Below are 15,895 nucleotides of genomic sequence, written 5' to 3' on the forward strand. Positions count from 1 at the left end.
GTGTGTGCGCGCGCGCGGCATTTCTGCACAGTGACCCTGTCCGGCGCCGAGCAAGTCCCGCCCACGTACAGGAGGACGGGCCGAGCCGGCCAGCTCTCGTTTTAAAATATAACCAGAGTCGACACTTGCTTTATTCTTGTTGCTCCTAAGCATTAGCTGGTCCCGGGGGATGTCAGGACTCGGCCTGTGTCTGTGACTTCAGTCTCACGTCTGCGGTCAGCATGATGCTTGTCCCTGGGGGGCATGGGTGACTGGTCAGTGCCCCGCGGCGTCTGCGACCAGCAGCTCCCTGTGTGGTCCGTGGCGTGGTGCCTCCCTGTGACCTGACGCTCCTCTCTGCAGTGCGCTTGCTCCCGTGGCCGCCATCATCCCCCCGCCCCCCGACATCCAGCCCGTGATCGACAAGCTGGCCGAGTACGTGGCCAGGAACGGCCTCAAGTTTGAGACCAGCGTTCGTGCCAAGAATGATCAGAGGTGAGGTGAAGGAGTCTGTGCGCGTTACACTGATGGTCACTAGGGTGAGTTTAGCTTCTTTAAAAAAAAAATCTAGCTGCATAATTTCTTTTTTTATTATTATTGATGTCAGAGAGGAAGGGAGAAGGAGAGAGAGATAAACATCAACGATGAAAGAGAATCATTGATTGGCTGCCTCCTGCACGCCCCCCACTGGGGATCGAGCCCGCAACCCGGGCATGTGCCCTTGACTGGAATCGAACCCAGGACCCTTGAGTCCGCAGATCGACACTCTTATCTACTGAGCCAAACCAGCTAGGGCCATAATTTCTTTTTTAATGTTTTTAACCCTTATGTATTCAGATAAACACATGACGATTTTGTTAAATTACTTAGAGTTGGAGTGGTGATTTTTTGTGTTACCTGTTTTACATTGAAGCTGCCTCAGGAATTCAGGCTTTTCAGGAGTCTGCTAGGGAAATTTAGACACACATCTGGGGTGTTTTGTGGTTTTTTAAAAATCAAATAATGTTTTGTGCCTCGGCAGGAAGACAACGCGAGGCTGGGTTTGCAGCGTGATGTGTGTGACAGGGACAAGCGATTTGCCTCCGTGCCCCCAGCTCCCTTTGTATAAAGTGGGCGGGGCTCCCCTGGGGCCACAGCGCAGAGCTGTGGAGGTGATTAGTCGGTGGTGGTGACGGTGTCCGGCTGCCCACGGTGCACAGTCACCACAGCCGGCCACCGGGCTGTGTGTGTTTGCTGACCCACCGGTTCCCTCCTCTGTCGGCAGGTTCGAGTTCCTCCAGCCGTGGCACCAGTACAACCCCTACTATGAGTTCAAGAAGCAGTTCTTCCTGCAGAAGGAAGGGGGCGATGGCGCTCAGGTACCCGTGGGTAGAGGCGGACGGGCGGGGCCCAGTGAGGGGTCTGTGTTGCCGAGTGATTCTCAGCCCCGTTACTGTCTGCAGGCCGTGTCGGCACCAGAGGAGGCTCCTGCAGAGTCGGCCCCTGAAAAGCCCAGCGACCCGGGGGAGGAAGGTGTGGCTGAGGACCCGGCGGACACGGGAGGGCGAGGCGGCCCAGGGGGGAAGAAGGAGTCGGCGTCCGGGAAGGCGGCCCCAGACGGGAAACTGGTGAAAGGTACGCTGCTCCTGGCCTCCCCGGGGTTCCTGGCGTTGGCACGAAGGGGCTCGGTCCCTGCGCGAGGGCCCGGCTGCCCCTGTGCACTCGCCGGCTGGGGCCGTCCAGTGTGGCCCCGGCCGGCTGATGAGGCTTGTGCAGGGCAGGGCCCGGGCGGGTCATTTCAAGTGATTAGTCTCGGGCCTCAGAGCCTAATTGACATGCAAACGCTGTCCCAGGAAACCCATGTTCTCCCAGGAGGACTCCACTCATTCATTTCAGTTCCCTTTATATTTGCAAAGGACTTCTCATCCACCAGGACAGACAGACGTGACAGCCAATACAATAAGATAAAGAGGAGGAAAGCTGACGTGGGCATGTGACACCTGGAGGGGGCAGAGTGTCCCACCACGGCGGGAGGGAAGTGTTTCTGGGCCGTCAGGCGCGGCCCCAGGCGGAGGTGCTGGGCGGTGCAGTGGGCACGACCTGGGGAGGTGACCGTGGCCAGCTCGCGGGGGCCTGGCTGCCCTGCGGCCCTGGGACTTGGGCGGGCAGCGGCACCGGGTCCAGAGGAGAGGACTGACTGTCCAGGGGCTGGCTCTGCGGAGACTGAGGCAGGGAAGCGGGTTGGAGGCTTTGGTGGCTCGATGGCCTGGAGTGGAACTAACGGGAGAAGGCGGTCCCAGGAGAGACGGAGGCAGAGGCAGGGCAGGGCGGCGAGGACTGCACCTCTGTGTTCAGCAAAAGCCAGCCCACCTGGGACTCAGTCCAGAGCAGAGAGGGGGGCACTGTGGATTCAGTGGCAGTGACGCCAGCAGGAGTGTGTGGAGGGGAGGCTGGGCGGCAGCCCCATGCTCGGAGGGGCGCTTCCCTCCCCCTGTCTGAGCCTGAGAGCTGCAAGGCCTGCGGACAAGCCCGCCCCAGCCCAGCCCAGCTCTGGGAGAGCACCCGCCTCCTCTCGCGGGTGGAGACAGTCTGCGCAGGGGTCAGGGCCACAGGAGGACACGCCTGAGCCGCGCAGCACATGGCACCTCCGGCCGTTCCTAAGTAACGGGGAATTTTACATCTAATTTGTGTTCTCACGGAACGAGATAGGATCAAACTAGCGCAGCCCACTCGACACCCGGGAGAGACGCCTAGAAAGGGTTTTAAGCATAATGGAAGCTCTGAGCTCGAAGTAGGGGCGGGGGGGGGGGGGCAAGTTGCAGCCTCTCAGATCTCCAGGGGAAAGGGCGGGACGGAAGGGGAGGCAACGACAGAAACAGCAGGCTGTCCCCAACGGGGACCAGGTTGGCCGTCAGACTGAGGTCTGTGGCTTTAAATGCCAAACAGTTGTTGGGTGCAGGCCTGCACAGAGTCAGCTCCAAAATAATTGGTCCAGAAAGCGAGCACTATGAGAGCATTTCTTATCAAAAAATTATCAGACGGCCCTAACCGGTTTGGCTCAGTGGATAGAGCGTCGGCCTTCGGACTGAAGGGTCCCATGTTCGATTCCGGTCAAGGGCATGTACCTTGGTTGCGGGCACATCCCCAGTCAGGGGTGTGCAGTAGGCAGCTGATCGATGTTTCTAACTCTATCCCTCTCCCTTCCTCTCTGTAAAAAATCAATAAAAAATATATATTACAAAAAATTATCAAACGCAATGAAAATGCCAGAGAAAAACCTGGTGACACAGACCAAATTCTGCACGTGCGTGCCCTCCGCCTGCAAACGCCTTGCCTCACAGGGCTCGTTGGCTCAGCACCAGAGCCCGCCGGACGTCCTCCGCCCGCGGAGGCGCGTGGGTGGTGGGCCAGGAGGATGTCCGCTCTGCTTTGTCACCTAAACGTGGGTCTCCCTTCTCGCCTTTCCAAAACAGCTTCGTTTGCTCCAATCAGCTTTGCGATCAAGGCCAAAGAGAATGACCTGCTTCCCTTGGAGAAAAACCGTGTGAAGCTCGATGATGACAGCGATGACGACGACGAGAGCAAAGAGGGACAGGAGAGCGCTGGTGCCGCTGCGAGCGCGGACCCGGTGGCGGCCCCGCCCTGCGTGGTGGTCGAGGAGAAGCGGCCTCAGCTCACCCAGGAGGAGCTGGAAGCCAAGCAAGGTTTGTCCGGGCGGTTTGTTGGTTTTTCGTTAATCCTCACCCGATGTTTTTCCATTGGTTTGTAGAGAGAGTGGAAGGAGGAGGGAGAGAGACCGCGAGAGAAACATCAGTGTGAGAGACACTGTCGAGTGGTTGCCTCCTGCACGTGCCGCCCAGGGCCTGGGAGAGCCTACAACCAAGGCGCGTGCCCTTGACTGGAATCAAACCCAGGACCCTTCAGTCCACGGGCCGACGCTCTACCCACTGAGCCACGCCGTGTGTTAAACTTGGTTGATCTGCTGAGCGACTGTGCTGAGGCTCAGGTCGCAGCCTCTGGGATCCGAGCTGCTGGGAGGTGGGGATGCTTCGTGCCGTGGACAGCTCGCTCTCAGCCTCAGAGGCAGGCGGGCAGGTTCCCACTCGCCCAGCTGTCCTGTTGGAAGCCCACCCACCATCTGACTTGGATTTTGAAAGTGAAATCTAAAAATGCTGCTAATCAGCATTACAACTAATTCTTTCAAAACCCATTGGGTCTGATTGTTGGCCTAACCGGAAATTTCTGTCTCGCTCCTCTTTTAAAATAACTGCTGTAGTTGGCGGCCCTTCTCCCGCTGAGGAAGTTAAGAGCGGGGTCGATGGATAGTGCTGCTGGCTCTCACGTCGCTCTCCCCTCTCTTCCTTCAGCGAAGCAGAAGCTGGAGGACCGCCTGGCCGCCGCTGCCCGGGAGAAGCTGGCCCAGGCGTCCAAGGAGTCGAAGGAGAAGCAGCTGCAGGCGGAGCGGAAGCGGAAAGCCGCGCTGTTCCTGCAGACCTTGAGAAGCCCAGCGCCGGAGGCCGAGCTCGCGAAGGTGGAGGAGAGTCCTTTCACCGCGGAGGTGCGGCCGCCAGGGTCCGCTCCGCGCTGGGTGCGGCCAGTGAGGCCTGAGTGTGGGCTCCCCGGCCGCTGCTCTCCAGCCTCAGTGGGCCCTTTGTCGTGTCAGAGACCTGGCTTCGGGCCTGGGCCAAGGGGCTCTGCTTGGCTCCCTCGCAGCCCCGCCACCACGCTCCCGCAGGTCCTCACGCAGGGGCGGGGCCGTGTCCCCGCTGCAGTCAAAGCAGACCTCTCCCGCTCCTTCCTGAGCGGTGCTCTGCGGGGGTCAGAGAGCCTGCAGGCTGTGACCAGCCCCTCCTCCCCGGAACCCCCTCCCCCACATCGGCAACTGCCTTCCCTCCTGGGCAGGGGCCTGCACTCTCTGCTGTAATTGCGTCCCATCCCTGAGAGCCAGGCCCTAGGAAGCGGGGTTGCCGCACGGGGCCTGTTGGTTTGCTTCCTGTGGAGAGCAGCCTCCTGGTTCAGGCGTTCAGCGTTCTGAGTCGGCTTTCTCGCCTCCGGGTCGGGCTGAGATTCTCTCAGAAATCCTAGCTGGAGTGGGAGGCAGAGCAGCGAGTGTGGTGTGAGGGCCTGTCTGGGGGCTGTGCTCTGGGCCCTGCTGACCTCACCCACGGGGACTGCGGGCCCTGCTGACCCCACCCACGGGGACTGCGGGCTCTGCGCTCCCCGAGGCACGTGCAGGGCTGAGCGTGGCTGGTCTGCCCCCAGCCGAGGCGGTGGAGAGGCCCGTGGGGCCGGCCCTGACTGGGAAACCTCCCCGGCCCGGAGGTTAAGTAGGAGCAGCTCACGGGATGATGACAGTGGCAGAGGAGGAGGGAGGCAGAGCCCTGGCCGGTGTGCAGTGTGCTCAGTGGTAGAGCGTCGGCCGGAGCACCAAAGCGTCGCAGGTTCGAATCCTGCTCCAGGGCACGTCCCTGGGTTGCAGGTTCCGTCCTCAGCCCCAGTCGGGGTCCACGTGGGAGACAACCAATCCACGTGTCTCTCACATGGATGTTTCTCTTTGGCCCCCTGCCCCCTTTCCACTCTAAAAATCAGTGGAAAAAGTATCTCCATGTGAGGACTAACAACACATAGGAGAGCCGAGCATCAGTCACGGCCACTCTTCTGGCTGCAGCTGCAGGAATCACATCACAGCCGGCTGCAGCCTGAGCGCGGGATGCAGCCACTCTCCTTCCCTTTACTGCGCCCGTGTCAGGCGTGCGGTGAATGAAGGGCTTAATTAAAAGACATCTGCATACGTAGAGGCCTTCCCCGGCTGTGTCACGGCCGCATCCGTCTTTCCAGGGCGACTGTGTTTTCATGAGCGCTCGGTCCCCACCAGAACCAGCCATCGTCAGCCCTGCGTCCCCCACGCTGCTGCGTCCCCCGCCGCGGCCCAGGGCCCCGTCCTTGCGGGCACGGCAGGCGGTGCTCCCCGTCACCGCTGTGTGCGTCTCCACCTCTCGTGTTCCAGCGAGTGCTGCGCTCTGAGACGCAGGCCTGCGTGTTTGTGCTCTTGTTTAAATCACTGGGTCGATCGTGCTGGGAGCCTGGTGGGGAGATTGTCGCTGCTGAGCGATTCCAGCAGGAACGGTGGCACTAGCAGACGGTGATAAATGCCTTTAATTGCTTTGAGACAAAAATACTGGAATTAAATTGGCAATTGTCACAAATGAGGTTCACACTTGAAAATATGTCCAGCCTGAAGCAGCTTCTGAGGCGGTGTCCTGGCTCCTCCGGTGTCTGGGTGCAGGCCCACGGGCCCCAGCGCACGCGGCAGTGTTTCAGCCTGCAGAGCGACTGAGACTTGGGGGGTCAGCCCCCATTTTTGCTGCGCGTGTGTTCTTATTCCAAATGGAGAGAAACCAGAGGCTTGGCTTGCACCTTGTGCGTTTCTAAGTGATGTGATTGGACCCTCGGGGTGTGTCCTGTGCATGGAGGCCATGAATGGGAATGTGGGGCTCAGGGCGGGGCTGCTTAGCCTGGCAGGTGTCCTGCTGTGAAAGCCCAGCAGGCTGTGCGTCCCCGTGACCCAGGGCGGGCGCCTGTGTGCCCGCGGCCGCAGGAGGAGGGGCCCAGTGAGTGCGGCGGGGCTGTTACCCTGCGGGGGCTGAGTGAGCTGGGTCTTGTTTGTGGCCAGTTACCAGCTTCGAGTTTCTCTTTCGAAGTCATTTTCCGAGCAGCGCAGACATCGGTGAACACCGAGTGCTGGGGGTGTGAGGAGTCTCTGGTGCAGAGTCACAATTCTGTGTGAAAGAGCGAGTGTGGCTCTCTTCCTAGCACCGTGTCTGTCCATCAGGTCCAGCCGCCGTGGCTGACGGCGGGAGGGGTCCTTGCGGGTCTGGGGAGCGTCTGTTCCCGTGAGGCCTGCCTGGTTCCGAGCCGCATGGAGAGGCGCGGTCCTCTGAGGTGTTGCTGCTGCGTTGCTGGTGCAGGGCCTCGGGCAGTTGTATGAAGAGACATTTTCAAATGCCACGTCGTCTTTGCTTCTGTTCCCAGGAAGCCAGCCCTGTGGCCTTGCCTCTCCTGAGTGGGGGTCGCCCTCTGCCGACTGCAGATGTTAAACCCCCGGAAGGGCCCTCGAGCAGGAGCAGAGACCCTCCTCGCGAAGAAGAGAGAGAGAAGAAGAAGAAAAAGCACAAAAAACGGTCTCGAACGAGGTCACGCTCCCCCAAGTACCACTCGTCATCCAAGTCCCGGTCTCGGTCCCACTCGAAGGCGAAGCACTCCCTCCCCAGTGCCTACCGCACCGCGCGGCGCTCCAGGTGGGTGTGCGTGTGTGTGTGTGTGTGTGGGGGTGGTGGTGCACATGCATGTGTCTGTGTGTGTGCGTGGTCTGTGTGTGTGTGTGGGGGGGTGCACGTGTGTGTCTGTGTGTGTCTGTGTATGTGGGGGTGTGCATGCATGTCTGTGTATGTGTGTGTGTCTGTGTGGGGGTGGATGTGCGTGTCGGTGTGTGTGTCTGTGTGTGCATGTGGGTGTGTGGGGGGGTGTGCATCCTGCAGGCCCAGATAAGAGCTCTTGACAATATTTTTACGCCCTGGCTGGGGGCTCTATTAGTCGGGGTGCATGCGGGAGGGTCACATTGACGCTTCTCACCTCCTTTTCTCTCTTAAAAAAAAAAAATCAATAAAAACCTCCTCAGGTGAGGATTTTTAAAAAGAAAGTATTTTTTATTTTTACTTAACTCTAACCCTCAGGAGCTATGGCAGGTTTTTAAGTCGATTTATCAAATTCTAACCCATGGCCACAGGCTGACTGTGAAACGCCCCGGGGCTGGGCTTGTGTTTGAAGGGGGACTTCCCGCACCCCACAATGCCTGTGGGTGTGACGTCAGGGCAGCGGAGCCTGTGCCGTGTCCTCCCATCTGCTCCTCACGTGACCCGGCCCACCCTCCCGCCGAGAGCCACTGCTGCACCAGAGCTGCCTTTGCCGGGAGCCGGGTTTGAAAGAGCAGCTGAGCCTCGCTGAGCCCTTCCTGAGGGGCAGAGAGCTCGCTCCTCGTAAAGCAGGCTTGTTTGGTTTACGGAGCGGCCTCAGGGCTCAGAGAGGCGTTTCCAGCTTTAACCTTGGGGTGCCGGTGACTGTGGCTCCTCTCCCCGGGAAATGCCAGTGTTGAAGCTCTGTGCTGGGCACCGCTGCCTGTCAGCGTGTTTGAGGGCTCGTCCGGCATCACGTGGTGGACACGGGGAGTGCCGGCCTCTAGCCAAGGCCTCCTGGCGGTGACTGGCCAGGAGCTCCCGCCTGCTGCGTCCCAGGCACAGTGGGATGTCAGCTCGCGTAAACCCGCCGCTGCTCGCTGTGAGGCCTCTTCCTGCGGCAGGAGCTCCGCTCTCACGTCGCCAGCCCCGGGGTCTGTGGGCCCAGGACTGCGGGGCCCTGCGTCGCTTCCGTTGGGGAACGTGCAGATGTCACAGCGAGTGCTTCCTGACGCCGGTTCGCTGTGGAATCCCCGTGGAGGCGCCGCGGTGCCGGAGCTTTGCCTGAGCAGAGCTTTCCTCAGGGTTCTGGTCCCACCAGCCCAGCCCATGTCATTGTGGGTGTGGCGTGTGCCTGGGTCACAGAATACCCCCCCACACACACACCCGCCCCGGGACGCAGCTCGCGCCTGTCACAGCCGCTCCAGGGTGGCCGCAGAGCAGGCAAAAAGGCAAAACCCGGCAAAACTAACTGCCCTCCCCTTTGTGACCTGTGACTAAATCTTAGCAGAGGCGGGGGTGGGGGACACAACGCCTCTGAGGAGCAGCCTGCGGGCTGGGAGTGGCTCGGAGTGCGGTCACACGCTGGTCTTTAGAGCAACATTGTGTTGTTTTGAGCATTTTATTGTAATTAAAATGATTCAGTGTAGGATTTTTTAAACTGGCAAAATCAAACTGCTCTTCTTGATTGTTTTTTGAGTGGGTTGTCATAGAAACAGAACAAAAAGAAACTGGGTGCTTTTTTCCAGATTTCTGCTTATTGCAGGTCTTCCCAAAACAGTAATTTCACAGAATGAACAAAAACCAGATGAAGGATCCTGGGCCCATCATTAAAGGGCCCTCCGTTAAGGACCGTGACCCTGTGGGGGGTCTGGAGGGGGAGTCGCTGGGCCTGGCGCGCGTGTGGGTCCTGTCCCTGCAGGGCAGGGGGCCCTGCGCCACGTGGAAGGGCGATGGACTGCTGGTGGGGTTGCGTCGCGGTGTCGTCACTGTCAGTCACCTCGAGGCCAGGTGGCATGGCCGAGGGGTGGGAGGTGTGGGCTTCGTGCTGAGGAGCACACAGCCTTGGGCCTGGTTACCTGCGCTCAGGCCACGCCCCCTCGCGTCCAGTGTCCCTGTTGCCATGACCGCTGGGGTTTCCGTGCCTTTCCGTGCCTGGTTTGGTAGAAGCAGCGGGTGCAGAAGGGAGACAGGCAGAGGCAGAGGCGCAGTGAGCTGTGCGCTGGGTGTCGCTGAGCGTCGCTGAGGCAGGTGCTCTGGGAAGGAGACAGTGTCCTGGCAGAGCGGTGAGCGGGCGGGTGAGCGGGCGGGCCTCCGTCGGGACCCACAGGCGCCCATCGCCGCCGCGGCAGACGGACGCCTGCGGCCAGCCAGCGGGACTGAGTGCCTGTTCCTCTCCCAGGTCCCGGTCCCGGTCCCCTCGGAGAAGAGCTCACTCTCCCGAGAGACGGCGGGAAGAACGGAGCGTGCCCACCGCCTACCGCGTGAGCAACAGCCCCGGCGTCAGCAGGAAGCGGACCCGCTCCAGGTAGGCAGCTGGGCTCGGGAGGGCCTCGCTCTGAAACAGGCTGCAGGTCCTGGGAAGCTTTGGGAATGCCGGCCCTCGCAGCCCTCCTTCCTGTGGGACAGGAGCACGGGGCCTCTCCGCCTTGCCCAGGGCACCTGTCCCGGCACCTGCCCCGCGTCCGCTGCCCCTCAGCAGCACACACGTACCTTTATGTTGACGAGGAAGATGAGAGGTTCGAGTCTCGAGTAAATTCCAGCAGGTGACTGTGACCAGCCCGGCCGCAGCTCCCAGCACAGGGCCCAGAGCAGGGGGGGCCTGGCCGCCCCAGACCGCCAGCAGAGGCCTGTCTTCGCTGAGGAGAGCGAGCGAGGGAGGCCGGCGCCCTTGTCTGAAGTGGAAGCCGTGGCTGGTGCACCTGGCCTGGGCCTCTGGCACCCTCCAGCAGGTCCCCACTCTCCCGCCCAGGAGTCTCCGGGGCGCTGAGGGCTGACCTCGCGCTAGAAGCCCAGGTACCGCCACGGACTGGACGAGACACTCGGCATCTGCCCGTCCGGGCCTGGGACCCAGCTGGAGCCTGGCCGGGACAGGGCTCCCCTTCCTGCCACGTGGCCAGCGTGCCTCTGGGACTCGTGCCGTCCAGCGTGGTGCTGGCCCCTGCGTGCTTATCACTGGGCGAGTGAGGCCCTGTTCTGTCCCCGCGTGGGAGTGCGCAGCCCCAGCTCTGGCGGGTGGGCGGAGCGTCGCGGTCCCGGGGACGGCTGTCCGGGAAAGGCGAGGTGTGGTCGTGCCTCGGAGCCTCAGGTTGGTGTCACTGCTACCGAGTGCGAGTCGGGGCCCACGGGGTCCAGACCTTCCAGGGGACGGATCCCACTTCCACGCGTGAAGCTCACTGCCGGGGACAGAAGATGCCGCCGCCTGCCTGTCCACGGGACCTGAGCGAGCAGCCGCGCCCTCCCTCCCCCGACAGCTGCAGTTCTGACGCCTTGCTCACGAGGACGTTCCCGAGACCCGGCGAGGGCGGAGTTCATTAACTGACAAGTGTGACCTCTGAGATGTTATTCCTGAAGCAGGTCGTTGTTCAGCATTTGAAACGTGTCACCGCCTTTGGCACACGGAAAGGGCATGGTCTGAAGTCAATTCCCGTAGCAGAATGCTCTCCGGACGGAAGAGTCTGACTGCCTCCAGCGAAGAGGTGGGGAAGGCCGTCACGCTGGGCGTCGTGGGGACTTGCCTTCTCTGGGACGGTGCAGTCGCGGGGCAGCAGGGCCAGGGCTCGGCGCAGTCATCCTCGTCGGCGCTGCCTCCAGCACGGAGCCACCACGTGGCAGGAGCATTAAAGTCTACGCACAGATATCTGGGAAATCCCCAAATATTTGGAAGTGAACACGTTTTTAATTACTTGAAGGTCAAAGAAGAAATCACAAGAGAAAGTAGAAAATATTTTTTATTTCAGAGGAGAGAGAGGGAGAGAGAAACATCAGTGATGAAAGAGAATCATGGATCGGCTGCCTCCTGCACGCCCCACACTGGGGATCGAGCCTGTAACCCAGGCCTGTGCCCGTGACTGGAATCGAACCCAGGACCCTTCAGTCCGCAGGCCAATGCTCTATCCACTGAGCCACACCAGCCAGGGCTAGAAATATTTTGAAGTTAATAATGTAACATTCCTGTCTGGGAGAGCTGTGCTGAGAAGGGAGGTGGGAGCTTTAAGTGTTTGCATTGGGAAAGGAAGGTCTAAAAACAGCGACCCCTCTTCTGCCTTAGGAAGCCAGAGAGGAACACATTACACAGACGCACGGAAACAATAAAGATCAGAAATCAGCAGAACACGGGCCAACGGGAAAATAGTAAAAGCAAAAGTGGGTCTTTGAAAATGATCAGAAAATTGATAAATCTTTATTTGGCTTGATCAAGAATGAAGGGCTTTGCAGACATTATTAATAAGGAAGTAAAATGTTATTTGTTTGGCTCAGTGGATAGAGCGTTGGCCCATGGACTGAAGGGTCCTGGGTTCGATTCCGGTCAAGGGCCCTGGTCCAGTGGGAGGCAGGTGTCCCTGTGTGATGGGCGCTGGGCCAGGAGAGCAGGCAGAAGGAATGACAGCTCAAAGGTGGAGAGAGAACGGTGGCTTCATATAGACACACGCTCACACACACGTGTGTCCTGTATGCTCGCCCGGAGCAACTGAAGAGCGATGTTAGAAACGGTGCCGTTCATAGCGGCGTCATCGCAGACGCCTCACGGGTGAGGGAGGAGCGTGTGAGCCCTCGGCACTGACACAAGCACTTCAAGTGGAATTTAAGGAACTTAATAGATGCAGAGAGAGTCCCGTTCCCATGACGACAGATCCGGCTTCCCATCAGAATGCCACGGGCTCTTTGTCGGGGTTGCCACTGGAGCCCTGGTGCGCCGCGGGAATGCGAGGCCTGGGGCCGGGACCGTCCTGGACAAGAGCGAAGTGGAGACGGGCCGGGGCCATCGGAGGAGAGCCCGCCCCACGGACGGACGGGCACTTCCCACGTCTGTGTCGGCCGGGCGCCACTCTGCACGTGATCCTGGCCCTGCCGGTGCCCGCAGCCTGCCTGTGCCAGGAGCAGCGCCGGCCCTGCGGGATTTGGCCGGTGGGCGTGGACGTGAGACGGGGCACCTGCCGGCACTGCTGGCGGTGGAGGGGCCGTGTGCAGGGCGGGAGCCACACCCGGACGGCACTGCTCTGGGTGATGGTGCCTCGCCGAGCCCTGGAGGGGCCAGGCGGCGGTGACCTGGGTGCTGGGCAGTGCCCCAGCTCCGAGGGGCGTGTTCCCAAGCCTCTGAGCAGACGCTGCACAGAATAGGAGGGGGTGGGGGCGGGCCTCCTAAGAGGCCGGTGGTGGTCTCTTGGGGATGGGAGACCAGGAAGGGCTCAGTGCCCGTGGGACCTTGTTTCTTTCCTGGTCCTTCCTGGGTGGGGGTGGGGGGAGGCCGCAGGCAGGGCGAGGGAGTTAGACCTGCGGGCGGGGTCAGAGGTCGGAGGTCAGAGGTGGGAAGTGGCGGTGCTGCCGAACCAGGCGACTCGGGGTGACGACAGGCGACATGACGAGCCCACATGGGGCTCGGTCTTCATAACGGCGCTTCTTGTTGCACATCCTCGAGATGGCGCAGGCGAGCAGCAGGTGTGCTTCCGCGGTGTCCGCCCGGAGAGCGCTGATGGGCCAGTGGGACCCACCCTGCAGGGCCGGCTGCGCCCTCGGCCTGTGCTGCTGTGAAGGGGAATGGCCGACTGCCCGTGGCAAACACCACACCTCCTTTCCCGCGTTCCTTCCAGAAGCCCCCACGAGAAGAAGAAGAAGAGGCGCTCACGGTCGCGGACCAAGTCCAAGGCCGAGTCCCGCTCAGCATCCCCCAGCAAGCAGGCCCCGCGCCGGCACTCGGCCCACTCGGCCAGCATCTCTCCTGTGGAGAGTCGGGGCTCCAGCCAGGAGCGCTCCAGGTAACCCAGGACCCCGCCCCCGCCCCCCTGTCAGCGAGCACGGGCCACGTGGGTCAGGGAACCCCTTTTCCCCTCTACCCACCCTCCCGCAGCAGAGTCACGGGGTTCTCCTGGCGTCAGCAGTGACGGAGGTGGGTGGGCGCCCGCATCCACAGGGCGATCACAGTCCTCAGACGCAGGGAGGGGCTTCCCGCTGGGCCGCAGGGGGGCACAGCGCTCCCCACGCCTCAGCACCCCGACGCCCTGTCCTCACTTGGCGTCTGGGCGGGGGCCCGTCCACACCCCCTCACTCCACACCTCAGGCCGCGGGGATGCCGCGTCCATGCTGGTTGTCGCGTGCTTGGGCGGCCGGCAGCGCCCACGGTGTCCCGGCCCCGGGGTGGCTCTGAGGGCGGCTGGGCTGGCTCTCGCTTGGCGTCTGGGTGCGTGACGCTCTGACCTGTGTGCCTCAGGGGCGTGTCTCAGGAGAAGGAGGGGCACATCTCCTCGGCCATCGTGTCTTCTGTGCAGAGCAAGATCACGCAGGTGAGAGGGCGTCCGCCGTCTCCCCATTCTCCTCTCGCCGGGGCCACGTGTCCCCAAATCTCCCTTTTCTGGGGCCACCTCAGTTCCCGGGGTCCCCAGGTGACCTGGCAGCCTGCTTCCCGCCACACCCATCTTCCCAGGCCGACCTCGGTCTCGGCCACCGGCTTTCATAAGTCACTTCCCGCCCGCTGGCCCCCCTCCGGGCTCAGTGCAGCTCCCGCAAGTCCCTGTCTGTCTCCTCCCACAGGACCTCATGGCCAAAGTCCGCGCGATGCTTGCCGCCTCCAAAAACATGCAGACCAGCGCCTCCTGAGACGCCGCCATCCCCCCCACCCTGGCGTCCGTGGACGGGTGGGTTTTGTAAATGCATTTTTGATGATAATTTCAGTTTAAGATTTTTGACCAGCAGTCTCTTACCTGTACATTTGTAAATAATATCATGTTTCTGTGAAAATGTATTACCAATAAAATGGGAAGAAAACACCTTTTCTAGCTACGGACTGCCGGCTCCTTCCTTGTGTGGCTTGTGTTCACACGTGTCGTCTGTCACTGGACTCACGTCATCACGTGTGCACACCGTGGTGTGTGCCCAGCAGGTGGGTTCACTGGCCCAGGGCCCCGGCTGGGGTGCGTTCACGCCGGTTCAGCCGCTGAGCAGAGGGAGGTGGGTCCAGGAGGTCACGGTTCGATCCCCAGTGAGGGCACACGCCCAGGCTGTGGGCTCCATCCCCAGTGGGGGGCGGGGGTAGGGGTGCGTGTGGCAGGCAGCGACCAAGCGATGATTTCCATCATGGACGTTTCTCTCCCTTCCTCTCTGAAATCAGTAAAAGTACATTTAAAACATGAAACGGTGCTCTTGCTTCTCCAGTGGGCACGGCCTCCAGGAGCCACGCACACGGCCCCGGGGGGCACGGGGGCAGTTTCTGATCTTTTTTAGTGTCGCGACGTGCGCTCGCCTTCTCGTGCGAAGACGGCGTGCTTTTCTAGGGCGCACGCCGAGAACGCTGGGCCCTGGGAAATGCACTTCTTAAATTTTAATCGGTTCCCCAGTGGCCTGCCAGCGAGGCCGTACCAGCTGGTCCTCGCTCCGCAGCAGGGCCCTCGCTCCCCGTGCCCTCCCCGCGGGCACGTGCCACACGCCTTCACCAGCGCCCATCTCCTCGGGGCTTGGCTTCTGGCCACGTTCAAACCCCAGAATTCAGCGGTGGCTCGGAGGGGACACAACCTGGCGCCACAGTCCCCCCACGAGTGGCTCGTCCTCGGCTCCCGCCCCCTCACCAGCCCCCTCCGGGCCTCTCGGGAGAACCCCGTCTGTAGACCGTTGCTGTGTCTATTGGTTTTTTTAATCCTCATCCCAGGGTATTTTTCCATTGATTTTTAGAGAATGGGAGGGAGAGGGAGAGACGGAGAGAAACACCGATGTGAGAGACTCCTCGATGGGCTGCCTCCTGCACACACCCATACCAGGGCTGGGGATGGAGCCTGCAACCCGGGCCTGTGCCCTGACCGGGAATTGAACCCTGACCTCCTGGTTCATGGGTCAGCGCTCAGCCACTGAGCCAGGCTGGCAGGGCCCTCCACTTCCTTTTTAGCAAACCCCTCCTTCCCAGGCCAGTGCACGGACTGGGGCTCACTGCCCGCTCCCCAGCGACCCAATGACAGAGGGCCCTGGGCCTGCGGCTGGGAAACCCTGTGCGGCCGAGCGGAGCTGAGTGGATGCGGAGGCAGCTGCCCGGCGCCCTCTTGCCTGCGTTTTGGAGGAATCTTGCCCGAGGATGAAGCCCACACTGAGATGGAGAGACTTGATCCAGCCTCACCTGACGTCCGCGCGCCCTGGGGTGTCCCGGTGTGAGGAGCCCATCCGTTCCCTTCCCTGACGCCCGCCAGTGAGAGCTGGGCTCCTGCCAGCGGCAGCCAAGTTGTCCCAATGCTCGGGAGCAAACTGCGGGGTGTGCTCCGGGAGCGTCCCGGATGCCAGGCCGCCTCGCTGCCCGCCATCCATCCGTCTCCCGAAGGGGCTGCTGAGGCCCAGGCTCTGGGAGTGACAGGGACAGGAAGAGCTGGGGGGGTGGGGGTGAGGAGGGGACTCTGCCTGGAACCCAGCTCTCAGCCCCTCAGATTGGGAGACGAGGACTCAGTGGAAGGGCCTGGGCCTCAGTTTCCCTGTCTGTAGAATGGGACTTCAATCCTAACACACCAGCTGTG

The 15,895-nt window shown here is 61.3% G+C and overlaps 1 protein-coding gene across 3 annotated transcripts in view; it reads left to right on the forward strand.

The window, feature by feature from the left end:
• SFSWAP (splicing factor SWAP) overlaps positions 1-14,019 on the forward strand; it is a 28,738-nt gene extending 14,719 nt beyond the window's left edge. For 2 of the 3 annotated variants that reach the window (XM_008157231.3, XM_028133695.2), the window contains 10 exons: positions 343-474; positions 1,244-1,337; positions 1,422-1,593; positions 3,432-3,662; positions 4,326-4,516; positions 6,991-7,256; positions 9,592-9,717; positions 13,001-13,165; positions 13,618-13,690; positions 13,938-14,019. In XM_008157231.3, the coding sequence (XP_008155453.1) occupies positions 343-474; positions 1,244-1,337; positions 1,422-1,593; positions 3,432-3,662; positions 4,326-4,516; positions 6,991-7,256; positions 9,592-9,717; positions 13,001-13,165; positions 13,618-13,690; positions 13,938-14,003 (1,516 nt within the window). In that variant the 3' untranslated portion in view covers positions 14,004-14,019. The remainder of the gene's footprint in view (positions 1-342; positions 475-1,243; positions 1,338-1,421; positions 1,594-3,431; positions 3,663-4,325; positions 4,517-6,990; positions 7,257-9,591; positions 9,718-13,000; positions 13,166-13,617; positions 13,691-13,937) is intronic. The other variant, XM_054712378.1, reaches the window with a different exon arrangement.
• The last annotated feature ends 1,876 nt before the right edge of the window (positions 14,020-15,895 follow it).

This window comes from Eptesicus fuscus, chromosome 23, assembly GCF_027574615.1.
Source record: "Eptesicus fuscus isolate TK198812 chromosome 23, DD_ASM_mEF_20220401, whole genome shotgun sequence".
In the NCBI taxonomy this organism is placed as follows: Eukaryota; Metazoa; Chordata; class Mammalia; order Chiroptera; family Vespertilionidae; genus Eptesicus; species Eptesicus fuscus.